Source organism: Pomacea canaliculata, linkage group LG4 (genome assembly GCF_003073045.1).
Source record: "Pomacea canaliculata isolate SZHN2017 linkage group LG4, ASM307304v1, whole genome shotgun sequence".
NCBI classification, from domain to species: Eukaryota; Metazoa; Mollusca; class Gastropoda; order Architaenioglossa; family Ampullariidae; genus Pomacea; species Pomacea canaliculata.
The window spans coordinates 28,175,588-28,196,883 of NC_037593.1; the positions used below are offsets into that span (position 1 = coordinate 28,175,588).

Genomic DNA, 21,296 nt, shown 5'->3' on the forward strand with positions numbered 1-21,296 from the left:
ACTTATATACCAAGTGAGAGGTTGGTCGCTTTTTCAACCATACGCGTGGCAATAAGGAAACTGAATTTATGAATGTCATCAAACCACGGCTGTCAACCATTGGCTGATGTCCAGATGAGGTCATCACGAGCATTTGCGTTGTGAGTTCAAAGCGTTGACGCAGTCTAGCATCCTGGAGTGGCTGATGTTTCTTCAGAACAAATGATCTAGAAAGAAAAGTATTAGTTCAGAGTTCCAGCAGGGTCAGAGTGCACTCATGAATGGACTTTCAACTAAGACAGTTCATCTGCTTCGTCTTGAGAGTCTTGACACTCTGAGCTCTATAGTCGTGTAGGGTGTCATTATTGTTGTGGACGACGACGATGATGATGATAATTTTATTGTTTACTTTTTGGGTAATTGTTATTTTAAACGTTCTGTTCTTTTTTCTGATGATGCTTCTGTTGTTTTATTTATTTATTTTTTGTTTGGATTTTTTTTTTTTGGTTTTAGGGGCGGGGAATGAATGTTTATATAATCTGGATAATTCATCTGTGTCCCCCTGGCAAATTCAAGTCTGTTTAGAATCGTTTTCGGTAAAATGGTTGGTGGCTTAAGTCAGCTGAAAACCTCAACAGAAAGATTTCTGTCAGGGATAGACAGAAAGATAGACATGCCGTGATGTTCCACATGACCTCACCGATCCTTAACTCTCAAATCGTTGAACTTTCGTCACGATGATAACCGGAAGAACCAGATCCAGTATCTGGAGCAGACCGGAATCCAAGTCAAGATTCCTATTCCTGGCTGACCGCTAGGTGGCGCACGCCTTGGACGTACATCCGTTGCCGTCCACGCGACTTGGTACGAAGGAGACACGACCCGTGACCTTTGTCCTAGTGAGGCCGGTCATCTTTGAAGAATCAATGAGGGATGAGAGGTGAGGCTTACGTCATCGTCTACCCTGCCTGTGTGCGCGTGCGCAGGTCAAAAAGTCTGAAGTTTGTTCGGGTCATTGAACTGAACACTCCTGACAACTGATGAGTGGGTACTCATGGTGCATGTGCCACCAATGGACTCTCGTTGTAGCTGGAAAATATTTTTTTATCTTTCACTATCTTCCTTCTATCCTTCTATTTTCTGTCTGTATCTCATTTTTTCCCACCTTCTCACATGCAAGAAGAGTGGTGTGGGTATTTGTGTTTAAGGCTGTCAGAGATTGAGGTTGTTTCGAGGCAAATAACCAAGAGCTCACGTGCCACGTGAAGATAAACTCACAGTGTATTCGAATCGACATCAAAGAACCTCGGATCTTCTCTGCAGTGGTGACAAGTGCTTACCAGAAGCGGACTGCCCACAAAAAGAAAAGAAAACGGATCAGAAATTGAGAAAACGGAAGGAAACACGAATCGATGAACGAATGATGACACAGAAGTGCATGTACAAGATTTGAGGCAAGACTGTCGTTGTACCGATGATGTATTAACTCTTACTATGCAGTTTTCACCCGGAAATGCCAACTTCAAAGCTACAATGAGGAGGGAGGGAAGACGAGTGTTGAAGCAGCTGCTGCCTCACATATCTGTTGTCGGTAGCTATGTGGCCTCCGGGGTAATCACTTAACCTCGTTTCAAAACTACTCTCTGGACTCTGAGGGTCTGACAGTTCTAAGAATCTGCTTGACACTCTGGTGCATGCAAGAAACATCATCAACAACCTCGGCTGCATCACCGACAACCGGGAAGACGAACACCGTGAGTCATCACTCACAACAGCGTCACCAGCTAAACGGACTTCTGCTCTGACGACCGCCGTTGATGCAACCATTTACGGACTTGGCATCGACAGACCAGCCGCTCGGGCTTCCTGCTTCCTGTTTTGTATATCTGGTAACGACCGGAAGAAGGTGTCTCGGCGACAGAGGCTCGCCAGCACTGTGTGGGGATGTGACGTCACTGTCACCCTCACTGTGGCGAGTATTTCAGTTGACCAGCTCTGACAGCCTCGAGAAAACTTCAAAACTGATGTTGGTGAAAGCCAGTAACCCCAGCACTGCAGTGTTTCTGTAGACAAGTAGGTTTTGGAGAGTAAGAAAGAGAGAAAGGAAGGAGAGAGAGAGAAACGCCTCCCCACCATCTATCCACGTGTACAGAAATGTTCAAACTCGGGAAACCACGTCTGTAGACAACCACGCCTTATTAATCCCACAACCAGAAGTGTATGAGATATGGTTCCGGGTCACCCGTTGTCATAGACCTTGACAAGGCGAATGTATCCTGTTGTCTAATGTATCCTGTTGTCTGTGTTGTTGAAGTGTGTGTGTGTTTGTGTATGTATGTGTGTGTGTGTGACTGTCATCCCATTTCTTGATTCATTTTATTTAGTCTTCGTAAAGTTTCTCTCCGACACCGTCCCCAATCTGCACAGTCTCCATAATCACTTTTTTTCTACAGTTTACTGGGATCAGACTGGTGATACAGACATGATCAGACACAGGGTTCCCAGGTCCTTGCAAGGTCCTTTTAAGTCCTTTTAAGTCCTTTTATGTTGAATTTTCGCCAAAAGGCCTTTTAAGTCCTTTTATTTGCCATGCGGTCCTTTCAAATTCTCACACAGGTCCTTACATTTTCTCTGTGACCCTTTTAAGTCCTTTTATCGATAAAATATTACCACAAATTTATTTCCGGAGTCGACTTTGGCGCAAAATACCGACGATTTTTCGCCGCATGTTTTGTCTACACATCTGTACAACACTAGTTGCCCTTCCGTATTCGCAAAAAACACTCTTTTTAAAAAGTCTTTAGAAACTTACTCTTTCTTGAACTTTGATCTTCTAGTACTACTGTGCATAGCTCTATTTCTCTCTCTCTCTCTTCCCGTTAGAGTGTGCGTGCGAGAGAGAGAGACACGTGAACTGACTTTTGTATTACACCAAAGAATGGCTTTCAGGTTTTGCAATTATTATTACTTAGATTTCTAGAAAACTTGGAACATTAACGGTGTATGTTATCAGCGCGCTAAGGACACTTTTTAAGTTATCTAATCTAAATATGGCAGACAGGCATCAAAATTAACTCTTTGATTATTTATTACTAGAAATACATGTATTTGAGAACATAGAGAAGACCACAGATCATAATTAATACATCTTTCCGACCACACAAGAGAAAAACATAAGCATTGATGACTGTCACTTAGGTCCTTACGAATGCATGAAAGGTCCTTTTAAGGTCCTTTTTTGGCACCATCCCTGATCCCTGGGAACCCTGAGACATCTGTGCCAATGCATAAATAGATAAAATGATATATTTATAGCTACAAACATTTGAAGAGGTGGGTGATGATCAGGATAGATTTTCTGTCAGGAGATGCTTTGAAGTTTATATACTGACAATTTGTTTTGTGCATTTATTTTGGGGTGTTTTTTTTCTAAGACTTATAACAACAAGAAAATACAAAAATGAAGTAATCTGTTGCAAAATATATGTTTAATTAGTCTAAGCACATGACTGACAAGCACACAGAGCATTCTGTGTCTGAGTTATCAGCAATAGCAATAGCAATTCTCCAATAGACAAAAGCACACATAAAAGCTGGTGCACACAGAGAACACAGTGGACATGGGTACCCGGGGTGGACGAGCAGATGAGGAAACCAAAGCAAACAGCTCGTTACAAGAGAAAGCCACAACCAAATATCTTTCAGAAGGAAAACTCCTTTTTTATGTTTAAACGAATAATATTTTCCTTTTGGAATAAACGAAATCTCACTACACCCGTACACCTGTCAACTCAACTTGAATACAACTTAACAGCCATTATACACATTATTTATCTCCATAATTATTGTACAGCTCACACAACTCAGTACTCATTGTACAATTTACACAATGCTCGTTGTACAGTTTGCACTGCTCAATACTCATATACAGTTTCCACAACTCATCATGCCACTCACACTTTGCACAACTCCATATTATTGTACTTGTACAATATACAACCCAGTACTTACTGCATGTTGTAGACAACATTTAACTCATTGCATGTTGTATATACTTTAGTACTCTACTGTACCTTCAGACATCCCAGTACATGTTGTACAATGTACATAACTGAGTACTCACTGTAAGCTGTACACTACTCATCACTCATCATATTGTGAGATCAACAGTACTCTTTCCTGTTGTAAATAACTCAGTTCTCGTTGTAATGTTGTACACGATTCAGTACTAGATTATGATGTACACGATTCAGTGTACTTTGTACACTACTCAGAACTCACGGTATACAAACTAGACTCCCTGTCACAAACATGAAACCACTTTTTCAGTCACTGTCACCTTTCAGCAGAGGTTCAAAAAATGTTAACAACATTAGGAATGAACATAAGAACAAAATAGGCAAAAGATATGTAAAAAAAACAATCAATAACACTTTAAAATTATATAAAACATTAAAAGAATAATAACAATTATCATCAACAAATTGTTCTTGAAAGTCCAAAAATGTGTTTAATTATACTATTAGTAAATCAAAGAGGATTGTTATTGTCAAAGACAGTCAGCCAGAAAAAATATCCCAAGATCCTTGTCCCGAATAACCCCATAGTCACATCAACAAGATCCCTTTGAGAAAAATGAGTCACCAAGTTTTCTAGTCAGAAGGTCGGGTGTCCCACCCATTCTATGACCATTGTAAGAAATAATCTCTCGTCTATTGACTAGTCCGCCTGCTCGTCTTCCTTTAGCAATTTTCTCAACACTCAATCCTTACTGTTGGTTCACTGGTTCTTCTGTGTCTTCTACATTTGTTCTTTATTGTCTACATGGTTGCTTCTCCTTCTGTCCTTCGTATGCTGTTCTTGCCTCGTTCTTGTCCCAAACTGAGTGCATGTTTCTTCATGAACATGATCAAGCTCTACATAAATCACTATTATTATTATTATTATTATTATTATTATTATTATTATTATTATTATTATTATTAACTAACCAGATTTTCACCTAAACTCCATTGTAAAAGCTGATTCATTGGTTTCTCCTGTCAAAGCAGCTCAAAAGCACTGGAAGCCATTTCCTACACACGAAAAGCATGTCGTGATACTTCCCTTCCTAGAATGCGGTTTATCTCTAATATATATTTATATGTCTGTTCATGAGTTGACTCAATCACGGACATGGTCATGTTCAAACAGCTCACACACTAGCTGTCTAGTGATGTAACTCACGAGCAGGACGTACAGGAAAGGTTTCATCAGCAATGCACGAAAATAATATTGAATACACAAGAGGAGCGTTCATTAGTTAAGTGTGGTCACAATGCAGCTAAAAATAACTTCCACATCATGATAACCTGATGTAAACAAACATGTTTCGTAAATTCACACACCACTGTTAACAGTCGAATGCGTGCGCTAACGTGAAAGTAGTCCGTAAATATTGTTCAAAGCAAATGGGACGGACTTTTTTTGGATGACATCTTGTGTAGCACAACACTGCAAACGGGATGCAAAGGCGCTTGAAAAAAACCCACACCCACTGTTGCCAAATAAAGTCAGGAGCACATGAAAATGCTCCGAAACAGAAGTTTGTTGTGGCTTTCGACTGAGATACTTCATTGTAGTCTCACTGCTAACTTCATCTCGACCTAAGATGTCAACATCTCTACAATACTGTGTTTCGCCAAAAATAAAACGGGGGGATATATTAATCTGAAATTATTTTCAGGAGATGTCTTATTTTTCATGTGAAAATCGACATTTATAGAAGAACAAAAATCTACATTTATTTTCAGGTTATCTTCTTTTGAAAAATCGTGACAGTTCATAACATTATTTATTAATATCATAACTTCATAATTCAATAGGTCCATCTGTCAACAGATGAACGAAATCCATCTGTCTGGCTGACGATCTTAATTTCCATTAAGGCTTATTTAAGGAGTAAGGCTATATCTTAAGCATCCTGAAAAATCATTCTAGGGATTATTTTCGGGGCAACACGGCAGTAGAGAAAACCTCACAAGCTTCCAAGAATGGATAAACTCTGATATGACTGCATATAAACTACACAATTGTTAGTATTGACTAAGAGAAAAGCACACATAAAAGCTGGTGCACACCTGATCAAAACATGTGGCTATTATGACCTAAACAATCATTACTATCTAACCAAAATGAAAGATTGTCTAAACACAACATATATCCACGGTTTGCCTTATCCAAATTAAACATTGTCTGGTCCTAAAATCTAATCTAGACAACAGATGACAGACTTGTAGTCAAATCATCACAACAATGGCACATCAAGCATCAAAAACATTAATTATCATAAAACACAGTTGTTGTCTAGATTAACCTCGTGCGAATACAAATACAACCTCGGTCTAACCCTCGAAACTTCACAAGCTATTGGTCACGTGTCGCCATGATCTGAACAGGAGTCGGTCATGGCCAACTACTGTTTAATTCTGATTGTGATATACAAAGGTTTGAACTTTATATTTCTCCTTATGTAGTTTATGACACTGATAATGGCTCTTTTGGAACCAAGTCCCTTGTAATAAAGTACCTACAACAAAATCTCAAGAGTTCTACTGAGTATACTATCTGCATCTATGATGTCACGTGCTACCTGAAATAGACTATATCAACAAATTTTTAACACAATCCGATTGAGAGAGGAAGGAAAAGGGAGATGGGAAAAGATATTATCTATATATGCATATCAGGATAATTGTTTTTCAACATTAAATGTACAAATACTTGCATGCTATGCATTATTCCTAAATATGATATATATTTGTATAAACGAGTCAAGTTTCTATGTAAAGCAGGGCTCGGTGGGTGCGAGCTTCGAGGGATTAAAAAAAAATTCTAGGAATTTTTTTTTCCCAGAATTTTAAATGGTCGTGTTTGAAGGTATGTCTAAATGTCTGCGGCAAGATTTAATCTTCCGCCAGAACAGTCGACATATTGGTTGTAGTAACTGAAAACTCAACAGACGAGTGGCTGCGGAATAAATTCTCGGGTATTCAGCGCAGTTCATGCGCAGTCGAGGTGTGGCACTCTCGCCCCTCCCTCGCCAGCACCATTACCACCCCCTGGCACAATAAAGGGTTGCAACAAAAAACATTTCCATCGTCTTCAATCTCATCTAAAGGTCTGATGTGAACAAATCCAGCTCTAAACATCGAGTCAAGAGGATCCATGGGGGCAAATAATGGGACGCAGGAAATAGGTCGGTCAATGCCTCTCGACCGTGGGGCTCCACCTTGACCTTACGACACGGTGCAGCTCTCTGGCCTCTCGCTGCTGCTCTCGGTAACCGACTTCTCGTTGCCGCCCAAAGTGGCTCCGGCGCTCGCCCTCTTCTTCGCCTTCTCCTGCTGGACCTCGGATTTGTCCCCCTTATCACACTTCCCGCCTGCTTCCGGGTTGTCACCCTTCAACGCTGCTTCCGCTTGCGCGGACCTCTCGTTCGAGGGGGCGCCACCGGTTGCCTGTGGTTGATTGGCGTGGCCTTGTTTCGAGCAAGATGGCGTGGCTGCGGTTGGTGGGGTAGGTGGTGGAGGTTTCTGATTGGTGGTCAAAGCCGCTGCCTCCATGTCATCAGGTTTGGCGGATGCCGCGTTTTCTTTTGTTATTTTCCTCGGCTCCTGTTCTTTTTCCCCAACATCAGGGGTCTCTGCTAGTTTTTCAGTGACAGCAGAATCTGCCTCGGGTTCTAGGTCGTTCTTCTTGGTTCTCGCCTCATCATCTGAGCTCTCGCGCTCAAGCTCGTGTTTCTCGTTGTCCTCCAGCTCTTCCTTGGACATGATGAACTCGTCGTCCGACATTGTCTTCGCTTCTTCTTTCTGGTCACCTTCAGAATCGTTCCGCGCCGCCGAGAGAACGAGCGAGGGCTCCCCGCTCCCTCCCTCCACGTCGAACCCCAAAGATTCGCATCTCGCGTAAGTGAACCCTAGCGACTCGAAATTTCCGCCCTCAAAAACTGAAGAGTCCATCCGGCTAACATCTGTCGGAGCCAGAGCCTCGACAAGCTGATCAGCTGCGTCGTCGAAGACTTGCTCAACATCGCTCGTGGCCTCCAGGGACTCTGGGTTCCATTTCTCGCCGTCTGCCTTGCCGCTCGCTTCGTCTGCTTCCAATTCTGACTTCTTTTCTGATGTCGATTGAGACAAGTCCTCCAGGACAGTTTTCTCGTTCTCTCCTTGGCTACCTATGGTTGTCGGCGTGTCATCCTCTTCACCGGAACTTAACACCAGGACAGGTGTTCGTGAACGACCTCCGACACCATTGGACTGGTGCTTCGTGTCTTCTGGAGAGTCTGGCGTGGTCTGGGGAGAAGCGGGCGCCATTGCTATCTTTGTTTTCTGGGGCCGGCTCTTCCAAATGTCTTCGTCCATTTCTTCGTCGCTGAAAAATCCAACGCAGTGGTGGAAGAACGATCCGGCCATCTTAGAGTGGGTGTGTTTGTCAAGGGCGTCAGGATCGATAAAGTCTGGAAACAAAATTTTAAACTGAATGAAAATGTTTTATCTCTAGACTCACTCCCTAAACAAAGGTTGCATGCTGTGTATGGCGCAATGAAATCTGTCGGGTTGTAAAGGATAAATCATGTCCAATTGTCTTCTGGTAAACACACTTCATAACCCTATTAAAAGTTATTTGTTATTATTATTGATCTTTTAACTTATCAGAATGAGTTGCTTTTCGTGGCGACAGTTGATTTGATTTGAAACCGTCATGACGAGAGAAAGTAAGTTTTAGTAGCCTACCTGCGTCCACTAGCTTGAGGACTAAGTGTCCACTACTAGTTGGCTTCAAGTCCAGCAGATTACCTCCACCAGACCACAGATTTTGTGTCCATTAAACTGCCGACAGCTATCATGTCCGCTGTTTTATTTATTAGACTGCAGGTTTTACTGCAAATAATGCTTTCTCCCTTCTTTAATTATTATTATTATTTACTGTCACGGCAATTGTAACAGCAGTGATTTTTTCCACCCATCTCTTTACATCCTTTTATCTGGTAAAAGCAACTGAATGCCTAACATACTGACCCCCACATCCCTGAAGGCTTAACACCAGCATTTCAATCTCAGTCTTATGATCACCCTCCCACCTCGATCCACCCTTTGAGCTAATGGGTGCATTCATGTAATCTGTATCTTCACCCTTGCCACACAATTTCTCATTTCCCTCCTCTCCAAAAATCAGTTTTATAAAAGCCTGTCCTTCAGAAAAATAAAAATAAAAATCAAATCCCTACAGAAAGATTTAATCCCTGACAAACTCCCACACCCCAGTCTCCCAAACCACCTTTCCTGTTTATTGTACAGGTTCCTTATCCGGGAGCTCACAACATCCAATCTCTCTGCCACAGCTCCCAACTCCCTACTTGAGTACATAATCACCTTCCACAACAACAATCACAAAGCAGTCTGGCATTAAAAGATTTATTGCAATAGCATTTCCAATGTGCCCAGCTCGAATACACCAATGAAGAAAACAACGAGACAAAGAAAGCAGCCAGGATTCAAGGGAACATTGTAGTAGGAGCCTTGCAAACGCTGGTATTGTAAAGTTTGTTAACTTGCCAGTACGCATGCTTTAATTTTCAGCCAATCTTTACACGTTGGATCTACACAACTACTTCAAAACCACAACCACTAAGCTCGCAAAACCACATAAATACTATGGATCATGCGCATTCGTTTCCATCGTCGTAAATTTGGAATGAAGCAGCTGATTGATGGAGAAAATGATAAGTAAGGTTTTTATGACTAAATGTCATTAAGGTTGCAATATACAGTTAGACTCTCCTGCATGGGATTTGCATGGTTCCGAGATATAAACTGTACAAGACTGAAATGGAATGAAATGTCTAGAGTTATTTAAAGCGAATTGTGGTTTTTTTCTGAAAAAAATCTAGAGTGTCATCAAAATAAAACAAAGTTATTTTCATTAAAAAATTGCTGGTCAAAGGTATGTGAAAGACGAACTTGGTCTCCTGATGTTCCCGGATTACAATGTATTACGAAATATTATAAAAATAACTACTAGCCACAGACCAACTTCTGGGAACTGTGGTGACACGGATGGTAAATGATGGTCACATATACATTTATGACATTGGTGATGATTTTAAAATAGTCAATTAAAATGACATGAAAGGGAAGTCTGCTACTTCACTCATAAATTAAACAGGACTCGCATTTCTCTTTCTCTTCCAACTTTTCTCTCTCACTCGCTCTCTGACATGCAAGTCTACACACAACAGTCAAACAGCAAACCTCTACCCAGAACGTGCTGATCAATCATCGGAAGCCCAATCCAAAATGCAATGGTAATAGCCAGCAACTAGCTATGGTTCATTAATTACAAACACAAGTCAATGCCAGTCTCACACTAATGTCAAAAACACAGAGCATGTAGCTTTGTTGCTCCTAAAGATCAAACAATCTACTCTTGTATGACACTGTCAACTCTGCTTATGCAAGTTCACAATGCCTGGCAGTTTTCTTGCCTTCTGTTTGAGCAAGCTAAAACAATCCCCTCCCCTGTATGCACCCTCTCACCTCTGTTACCAAACACGTTTAGCTCTTACTGCAAACAGCCATTACGCTACAAATGTCACTCAAGTGTCCATCACTATTCTGAGATTTCTGGGTCAGTCAGCCTCAACATGCCTGGTAAAACCCATTCTAAGGGCAAAGTGCAGAGTTTAGAGTTCACACAAATTTTCACTGACCAGTGAAATATAATAATGGAAATAAAAATATAACATATAAATAAAAACTAACAATAACATGCAAACATGAAGCATGTATCACTCTTGGTTTTTTTTAAAAAAAACTTACGCTCATCTTGGTCTTTCTGTATGCAAAAGGATAGCCACAAATGGTTATGTAATCAATTCACACACTGGACAGCAGCAGGCATAGAAAAGCAAAGGGCACCATACATCAAAACAACAACCAAACAAGCCCATCAGCATCAAGCAAGATCACACCAGAAAACCAAAATATAATCTACAACACAAAGTCCCACGTAGCATAAACTTCTTACATCTTCAGACAGGACGAGTGAAAAATGACATGTAGGCACTTGAATTTCAATACTTATATATTTTTTCCCCAGTAAGCCAAGGAGAAGGAGAAGAGGAGCCTCAGGACAAATGAAGTAAAAAAAATGGTAGAAGGAAGAAAAAAGCTGAAAAGCTGGTGCAGTGCTAAGGAGAGTGAAACTAAAAAAAAAATACATTTCATGACCTGAGAACTGGTTCATTATTGACCTTTAGAATACACGAAAGGCCAGTGCACACAGAACTGGTCACCATAGAAATCTGTAGGTAGCCCCATCAGCATGTAAAGGCATGATACCTCTTTGATCCAAGTAGTTAGGGATTCGAAAGTGTCGAAAATCTCATCCAACTACAGCTAGCCCAGAATGCATTGGGTTCGAATGACATGCTATTTTGCTTGACCTTTCCTTTTTTAATTAAAAAAAGTAAATTAATGGAATATAAATAGAATAAATTGCTTACTTGGTTATAAGCTGAAGGATTTCATACTGTAGATGAAGCTGGTTTAATCAGAAATTCTTGAAACATGCAAGCCATATTCAAACTACAACTCATGCAAATTGTGCCACAATTCATAAAGAAACCAAATAAAAGTTGCATGCATAAAAGTCCAAGAAGTTCTAGAGTAGAAGCAGAGGAGTAGGCAGAGTGCTTACAACATCTTTGACAGACCCAAGAAAGCCTCCAGACAAAAGGATGCACACTGCATAACACAATCTCTATAACCTCAGCGGATGTATGCTAGAATACAGAGGAAGCAAAGTCCCAGAATGTGTGAAAACATTATGAGTACTAGTCATAAAAAAGCAAAAAGCTGTGAGGATAATGGTCGAGTTTATAAAGTGATCATGTTTCCAGGTGAGGTAGTCGCAATTCAGCACAAGCATAATTTTTGTGGAGACGAAAGCAGCAGACAGAAAGCAAGCGCATGCAGGAAAAGATGGTGATGCAAGAACAGAGATCTTGTGCAGAATTACAGTAGTTATAAATACACAATGGTAGAGTTGGGGAGAGGGCACTGTATGTTTTATCTAATTTGCAATGGATACCACAAACAGCTTACAAAAGTTATCACAGAACGAGCACACCAATATAGCCAACTGGAGGTTACACAAGACTAACATTTCATAACCTTTTTTCAAATTAATTTCTTTGTAACATTTTATTTCTTCGTCAAGTTTAAAGAACTTGGACATAAATGATGATATCTGAATATTTCCAAAGAAGTGTAATAGCACCAAAATGTACAGGATCTAATATCATTGACAACGTGAAAATTTACCCCAACCCTTAATTTATGACATCGGAAAAATCCATTTTAGGAGAATTTGTGATGCCTTTGTCCCCAAAACAATTTGTTTATATTCTTTTAGTTTTTCAGTATTAATACCGAAAAAATCATGCAAACTTTAAAATATCAGTTACAATGAAACTGCAAGAAATAGACCCAGCAACAATTAGTATGTCCATTCTCACAAAAGTTTTATCTAATGGCTTGGCATTTTAACAACAGTCATGAGTTCTAAACTATTAAATGTTATCAAAGAGAATAAAAACTATTTTGTACAAAGCCAACAGTTTAATATCACCAAATAAATAACAGTGGCAAGTTACCAAGGTTACTGGAGGAATGAAGGTTCTATGAGCAGGGTTGCATTAGCAACGGAGCAGTTTAGGAATGCTCAATAAACTGTGCATTTTTTTTTAATGTCTGCACATTTTCTGATTTATCATGTTTCTTATCATTCATAGCACATTCAGGATGCAACATTGTCTCCTGGGTCATTGCAATGGTGTGTAGTGCAGAGTGCTGCCCTGAAAAGCAGATGGCACTGAAGCCTCAGAACCATGACCACATCAAAGCACTGAACTTCAAAAAGCAAGGGGAGAGAATCCAAGCCAAGCTGTTCTCAGGGAAATGTCCACAGGCAGTGAGTGACAAACACTGAGTGATGTGCTTTCACTTGGAGGCAGACTCTTTCACAAAGTATCCCCCTCCCTCATGTACACATCTACCTTAAAATGCTTCATACTGCTTTTGTAAAATAAAGCATGATTTTTGGAAATGGATCATCTTTAAAGTGCAGACAGCTTCAAGGTATGATCTTGCATGGAGATAGCGGTGATTCCGACATGACAGCTGACCCTGGCATAAAAACATCATGTTATTTGTGATGGTGCCAGCATGTTAGTCTGGCCTGAGACATTTGAGATTCTGTTTGAGGTGGTATTAATATATCATTGTCTCAAGCAATGGGTTAACAGCTAACACTTCACACTCCATAAACCTTTGTTGCGGAGTGACTTGGAGCCAAACACTGCACTCCATATTGTGTTTCTTCTGCTTTCAAAAGAACAAGCTTTTGTTTAGATTGTTTTGATCATTTATTAAGTCTTATCAATGGTTGATTTCACAATAATTGTTTTAGAACCTACATAAAATAATAGCAGCAACAAAAACTCATTAGCATCATCACTGTGGTAGTAGGGGTGGTGGTGGTGATAGTAATTATTATTAGTAGTATTACTGTTGTTTAGTTGTAGCTACTATTGCAGTTCTGTATGTCTTCATACAGATGTGGGCAATTTTACAGCTCAGAACTGGCTGTATGTTGCTAGCTGCCTATTCCTTACAAAACTGCAGATTTTGCTTCGATGCAGATTCCTTCCTTTTTACCCACATCTTCATTAACTGCTCATCATAACACAAAAAATATATATATTATCTGACTTCAAGAATATTCTACTGAAACCATAGCAGAATGACTCCACAAGATATACATCCTGAAGATGATTCCAAACATGATGCTGATGCAGGTTGTGCCACTCTATGCAAGGTATGATGCTACACCACTGTCTCAATTGCACCTTAAAAATTTTCCATTTCCAAGTCCCTTTTTTTTTAAAATGGCTGGCATTCTCCATGAGTGAGAGGACCAGACAAGTCATCGAGGTACAAAGCTAATGCAGGCTTGATTGCTCCGTCTGCACCGTGCAAGCAGCAGGTTCTGCTCCTGGTGTGCATGACATGACGTGAAACATGATGCATGCTGTCAGGAGGAATGGATGATGAGGGGTGTCAGAGTGCACATGAGCACCATCTGAGAGCAGAGCACACAAGGGATGCAGTACAGTCTTGCCTCAGAATGTTTGTTCGTCTTCGCACTTGTCAGTCCAATGGCCAAACACTGTGCAGCAGAAACAACAAAAAAAAAAAGAGACATGCAAATGATCATGAAGGCTGGTGATGATTCACAACAACGGAAACTGTTAAATGAACATGAGCATAAACATTTCAAGCTCAAACCCAATCAAAACAATCACATTGTACTAAAATGTTAAGAAGTTCATTCAATTTATGCACCAAGAAAACATTTACTTTAACTCATTCTCTTTCATGCACGTATACACTTTGTGGCGGCATCTTAGACATGCAGTACACATGTGACTGACTTCAACTTTATGCATACATATTCTAGCAGAATTTCCAAACACAACTATCTCTATCAGGCCATAAAGGAAACAATGACAGGACGTTTAACACTTTCACAACCCTTCTTTCTATATAAAAATGCTTATGGTCAGTAGTTTAAAGTTGAGGCACCAGACTGCAGAGGCTGGTACCTGTTAAAATCAATATTAAAGCTGGTTTTCATCAGCATGAGTAGTGTTAATTTGTTTCTGACAAGAGACTATGTAAGTCTATCGCCTGCAGCAACAGACTATCAGAGGGTGACATAATCTGCACAAAAGACTTTAAAATTCCACTGAACATACTTCATTCCTTTTGAATTTACCAAACAGTGCACTTTCATGATTGATCTAGGAATAAATGGTTATTTCTGCCAATTTCATACAATGAGCTCAACCCTGTTCTTGTGTCTCCAATGAGTTAACAAAAGCTACAATCTTGATGGACATTTGCACTTTAAATGTGAATGTTAATAATTTGTTAGTGTGATTATTTTGTTTATACTCAAACATGTACAAGAATCACCTCCACATCTTTGCAACTTTTAGCATGATGCTGACTGATGCACCAAAATGCTCACTAGTTCATAAAATTGTCCACAAGTCTTATTTTATCATTCTAGAATGCTTTTAATAAATTTTGTTCATTTTTCTGCACCTTTATTGTGTGCTGCAATCAGATAAAAACCACATTCAACGAGACACCCCTAGCAAATCAGATGACCGACAGGACCAAGACCCAAACTACAATTTTCACCTCTTCACTGCTAACCAAACCAGCATCCCTCTCATCTTGCCTGTTTACTAGTGAGCAATGCCCAGCATCTCTCTTTACTCCCCCCTGCTTTTCCCTTTACTCCAGCTACCTGGCCTTCTGATCAACAATATATCCAAGAGTTTGGCAAATCTATTTACCTTGTTAATTTTAAATAAGTATCTTTTGTTCACTCTTTCCACAACCATCAAACTTATTTGCAAGCAAGGGATGCAAATAAAGGATGCAAAAGTGTGCATCTTTGCAAGCACAACTACTGAAAATACCCTATAGCCCTTGACACATCATGTCAGCAGGACAGCTGAGGTGTTTAAATGGTTTTGCAACTCTACTTAGCTTTACCAGTTATGTAACCAGTGTAACCCAGTCTGTAATTAGGAATGAATACTCACTGTAAAACAAAAAAGGGGGTTCAATTACTATCAATCAAATAATAAAAAATCCTTGCACTTCCATATGCAATATGTTTACCAATGCACAAGATGCATGATTCACAACACATCCACTCATTCATGAAAATGTGGGCTTAAGAACCATGGGTTCTGTCACAGCACTAGCAATGAACTTAGTGTGGGTAGAGCAGGGTAAATAGTAGGTGACATAAGCAAAACGAAGCACAACTAAAGTTCTTTTTTTAATAATTCTGTACCACTCTGGCGTTATGACTCCTTGAAAATTTAGTCTTGCCACCTCACCTACATCCTCTACTTTCTTCATTCATTTGCAGGTGTGCGTCTGCACATCCCCAAAAACATAAACCCTCTCCCCACGCCTTTTCTCACACCCTCTCTTTCTCTGTCAAAAACACACACACAAAAATCCTACCAAGCTATCAAAACATTAAGAGATGTGTACACATTTATGTACTCAGGCACACGTGCCCATTCACACATAGAAAGACCGCATCCACACATGCACATCCACACACACACACATACACACCCAAGATACCAAATCTCGTTTCCTTTACATTAATGTTATATTCTTGGATTATTTATTAAGAAAATGACAGCAGGATTAACATCCAGCAGATGAGACAATCTTCTCGATCAGCTGAGAGACATAGACACCCACATTCTGCCAGAATCTTGGCATATATTCTATTTTACTCACTTACAAAATTCATATTAAAGCATATAAGTATATGAACTCTAAGCAATGCTGAAAGAAATCTTACATCCAGTGCTACTTACATTCACAGATCTCACAGTAGGGCCTGAGAGATTTGCGGTCTCCGTGATGCAGCGATGGTGGTGGGCTGTCTGACATCGCTTGTTGGGGACAATCATCAGTGTCGTGCAGATCAAATTCATCGCATATGTCACAGAACAGGCGAGGTGCTGGTCGAGATCTGCAAATGTACAAAGCCACTTCAAAAGTCAGATGTGTGCATGTCCATTTCCTATTTATTACATTTTATAATGTTCATTAAGTGCATTCTAGTTATGGTTGTGCACATGCTTTCTCTCTCCCTTACACCCTACAACACACACTCCCACAAAACACACATGCACACGGGATTTCTTTTGCAACGACCATTACTGGCAAGCAGACCCGACCTTGAGCTAGGTGTCACGGCTACATATCCATCTTGTAGTCCATCACATATGCCACTCTCCTCCATAGCCTGAAGACGTAATGTTACCTCTTGGTTCTTTCGCTGCAGGTCCACAATCACAGAGTTTAGGAACTCGATCTGCACCAAGCATTGCAGGAAATAAAGTGGACCTGAGAAAAGTGTTCCATAAATCTCAGTTACAAGTTCCAATAATAAAGTATGGGCCTTTAGGTATCAAACAATAGGTTGAAGTATAACTTATCTAATTAGTTTTCTGTTAGTTGTATGATGCAAGGGTTTGAAGGCATCCCACAGTTCTCTTTTTCCAAATCCTACTGTGCATCGTACATTTTCAGCAGAGCACCCTTTATATCAAGCTATAACTTCAAGTGAAACAAATCTCTCCAAGGGACTAAATTACAGTAGGCCTGTAACTGAAGTAGCTTCGCTCAATGTGATTAGAAAATATTTTGATTATATAAGCTTTAATATGATCACCAGAATAGCCTTGCAAGTTGGTCAACCCCTAAGTAACGTGTTGCTTTGGGCAGTTAAAAAATATTCCTTATGCCTTCAAAAAAAAAAAAAAAACTAAATGTATTTTAAACATGTGTTACATGAAACTGCTTTACCTTTGTTATATTTTTAATTTTAATCTGCCCCAGCACTTTCCTATCAATAAAAAAAGCTGGTAAAAATCAAGAGGTGTGAACTTTTCTAGGGGTAGGAGCTGGTGAAAAGTGGGAAGATTAAATGAGCCTTTCAGTCCTGGTGAATGAAAGATCTCGTAGAACAGCATTATAGTCTAAAAACTTCGTTTTCTACAATGTCTTCAGCTTCAGCTGCAGCAATGAATAAATCAACTTCACTCTGTTGCTCTCATTCATGTGAAGAGTACAGTGTGAGAAAGAAGGGAGAGAGAAAATGAAATGCCTTAGTTTTAATTCATTATTTTTTTTTTACTGTAATCTATGGTTATTTAATAGACTAGATATGGGTCTTGAATGTACATAATTTTGAACCGTGTGGAGGGGTTGGTGTGGGGAACCAACCGTGTAAGGGACTATTGTGTGACTGATTGGGACTTCTGTACAACTAGTTAAGTTAAAGGACCACTGTACAGACCTCTTTCTCTGCTGCATCTCTTCCTTCACGCTGTTGGTTAAAGTCTGGTTCTCCTGTACAAAAAATTGAGATGAATGTGAGCTTAGACTGCTGTCATATTCCAAACTGGAATTCAAACACCTTCTGATGTTTATATGTTCTTAAAACTATTATGTATGAAATTGAAAACAGATGGCTCTGAAACTGGTCTAACCCTACTAATGGCCACAGGCTTTTTAGGTGTTCATAAAGTCAGGTACCCATTCTTGACAGCTGGGTCGACTGGGAAAAGGGCATCAAACCAGGGAGTCTCTGGGTTCTTCAAATGACAATGCTCTGACCACTGTTATCCACTTTCCCCTCATCACAAATTCTTGCATATGCACAGACTGTTAGTCACAACTTTCACTATCAGTAAGATCTGTTGGCTGACTGGCTGATCTCTCTTAGCTTCAAAATCAAAACCTTGGGCTTGAAAACCTAAAACCTCTTCTAACTTAACATGGCTTTATGTTAACAGGTGGCTCACAAAAGTCCAAGACTAAACAAATTTCTGAGCTTCTGCACGCCCCATTTTTCTCCTTTTTCTAGAGTCACATCAGCACATTTCAAAACCCAGAGGTCATTTTGCTAGTCTCATCCAGAGCTGTCCTCAAGCTCTTTGCACAGTTGTCACCACTCATGACTCACCTGCAGAACTGGCCCCAGGTTTTGCTACCAAGGCTTTGCTTTTCTTCGCTTGGATCAGCTCAGCCTCCAGCTGTGTCAAGGATTTTACAAGTTTCTGCTGTTCTGCAATGTGACCATGCTGAAGTTTTTCCAGTGATGACTTCTCTTCTAGCAACTTCTGCTTCTCCTCCTTGATCTGATGCAGCTAAAGAAGGGCATATATTTGACAATGACTAGTGGTTCCATTACTTAATTTTTTGCATATGCATGAGAAGATGCATACAGATTTTCCCTCTTCCTCTTGCACACGCAAACAAATGCATGCTTGCACACACTCTTCTTGAAAATCTTAATCTTTGTTCAAAATTTTTATAAATTACATAAACTGCATACACACCTCCACCCACACAAACACTCGTGCAACACCCACCCACTTCTTGTTTACCTGTTTATTTTGCTCCTCTATGAATTGCTGTTGCTTGCTTAGCTCTTGAACAGAGATCTCCACCTTGGCAAGCAAATCTGTTTTCTCACCCTGGAGGGAAGCCACCTGCAGTCTATGGCTGAAAAAAAACCACCATACTATGTGACAGTTCTATGTACAATCTTCAAGTTACATTTCACAGTATTTTTCCCATTTCTCTCTGCCTGATTTCTGAGTGACAACCAGAGTGAGTTTGAAAAACACTTAAAGGCAAGGCATTAGTGTGACTGTTTTAGTGTCTGTACCATCCCTGCTGTTGCCTTCTTTTCCAATCTCTAGTCCTCCTCAACTTTTCACTCTCTCTCACATACTCCCACCCCCAACCCTATGACAAAGACAGAGGTTCTCTTATGGGTCTATCCTTATTTCTTCACCACTGGCTTGACACTTTATAGAAGACTCAAATGTGACTAAGCCTGTACCTCTTCAATGTCCTTAGATTAAGAGATATCATGTATTACAAATATCAAACTTTGATTTACCTACTGTGCTTTTCTAAATACTATGTCTGTTATTTCAGGACAACACACAGTAACTGATAACAACATGAATATGATCTTTTTAAAAATGGACCTATTTGTTGTTGGCAAAAATGTGAAGGAGGTGAAACAAAATTTGAGCATTATGGTCCTGGTCATCAAACGTCACAAGGATCTAACGCAGTGGTTCTCAAAGTATTTCGGACCGCAGACCACTTTACCTAAAGTAAAAAACACCGCAAACCACCAAGGCCTAAACTCCCTCTGTACTGTGAATTTGGAATTTAAATTACCACATTTGTTTCATTATAATTCAAAACTAAATGTAATTTTGTGTAGTATAGAGATAAGTTTACATAAAATTATATACTTCGCAAAGTTCTCTATTAATTAAAATGTTAATGCGAAGAATGTAGTTTTTTTTGATGAGATGTTAGGGGGATAATCTGGATCAATGTTGAAGAGTTTTAGTCTTGTCAGATTCCACATTCAACCGGCTTCTCTTATTTCAGTCTCACAAATTGTGAAAATCCAGTCTCGCAACAGTAAGTTGCTGGAAATGCCAGTAGATGCTTCATAGTGATGTCAGCAAAGTCCACCGTACTCAGATCCTACATGATAATTAAAAATAAGGAAGTGCTATGCGTTACTAAGGGTAACAGATGATGTGGTTAAGTGACACAATGCTCGCACTGTGACATAAAGACTTGGTAAGCAAACGTTTGAAGTGAACAAGCAGTTTGGGCGTCAATAAAATGAAAACTCGTGTGAAATCAATACTGAACTAATTAGCATCTCTGGGAATTTAAACATCACTTTGCTGACATATGATGACTGTCAACCATAGACCACCTGACGTATGCATGCGGCCCACAAGTGGTCTGCGGACCGCTCTTTGAGAACCACTGATCAAACGGAACACATGAATTCAGTCTCTCTCACATTTAGAATTTTTCACACAATGCTCTATATTTACAAGCTACAAGACTCACAGAAACGGCCTTCTATAAACAGCGCTAGCCATAACTACCATCTCCTGCTGCTAATAAAACCCAGCACAGCAAGGTTACAATCACTAAAGCTTGCAAAAGAAAAAAAAAATGTTAATTTTGCGCTCTCAACAAATAAATCTCAAGAGTTCTAAGAGGAAAAAGCAAGTTTAAAAAGATGCGTGCTGATGGAAATAAAAAGAATAAAGACTAAGAAACCCATCTGTTGATGTGAACTTAACAGCACCTTCGCTTGATCCTCAAATCCTCTTTCTAGCAGTAAATAACACCAAGCTTACATTTCTCTAAAGAAGAAGTAAAGGAAATATGAAGTGGCATCTGCTGTCATACTGAAATGGAATTAATGAAATGAATCTAACCCAAGGAAGACCAAAGAGCAAAACTAAGAAATCAAGCATGCAAATGTAGAAGGATAAACACAAAAACTGTTCTGGATTGACTGCACAAGCACACAACCACATAAAAATATATAATTTTTTCTTCTTCCTATGTCTTCAATACCTTTGCTGTTTGGTGAAGCCATAACCACCACCAACAGCCAACAATAAATAGATAAAAAGCTGATAATCATGTGAAGTAATAACACTAATGTTTGCAATCATACCTCGTGTTTACAGTTCAAAGAGCAAAAGCTACAACAGCAAACACATTCCATGGATACAATCTTGTTTTTCTCTAAAC

General features: G+C 39.8%; 1 protein-coding gene across 7 annotated transcripts in view; it reads right to left on the bottom strand.

Moving 5' to 3' along the window:
• Positions 1-3,448: 3,448 nt before the first annotated feature.
• Positions 3,449-21,296, bottom strand: part of LOC112562327 (CAP-Gly domain-containing linker protein 1-like) — a 58,841-nt gene continuing 40,993 nt past the window's right edge. For 6 of the 7 annotated variants that reach the window (XM_025235532.1, XM_025235529.1, XM_025235531.1 and 3 more), the window contains 6 exons: positions 19,088-19,205; positions 18,664-18,847; positions 17,995-18,047; positions 16,871-17,007; positions 16,505-16,662; positions 3,449-8,479 (listed from right to left, as the gene is read on the bottom strand). In XM_025235532.1, the coding sequence (XP_025091317.1) occupies positions 7,257-8,479; positions 16,505-16,662; positions 16,871-17,007; positions 17,995-18,047; positions 18,664-18,847; positions 19,088-19,205 (1,873 nt within the window). In that variant the 3' untranslated portion in view covers positions 3,449-7,256. The remainder of the gene's footprint in view (positions 8,480-16,504; positions 16,663-16,870; positions 17,008-17,994; positions 18,048-18,663; positions 18,848-19,087; positions 19,206-21,296) is intronic. The other variant, XM_025235527.1, reaches the window with a different exon arrangement.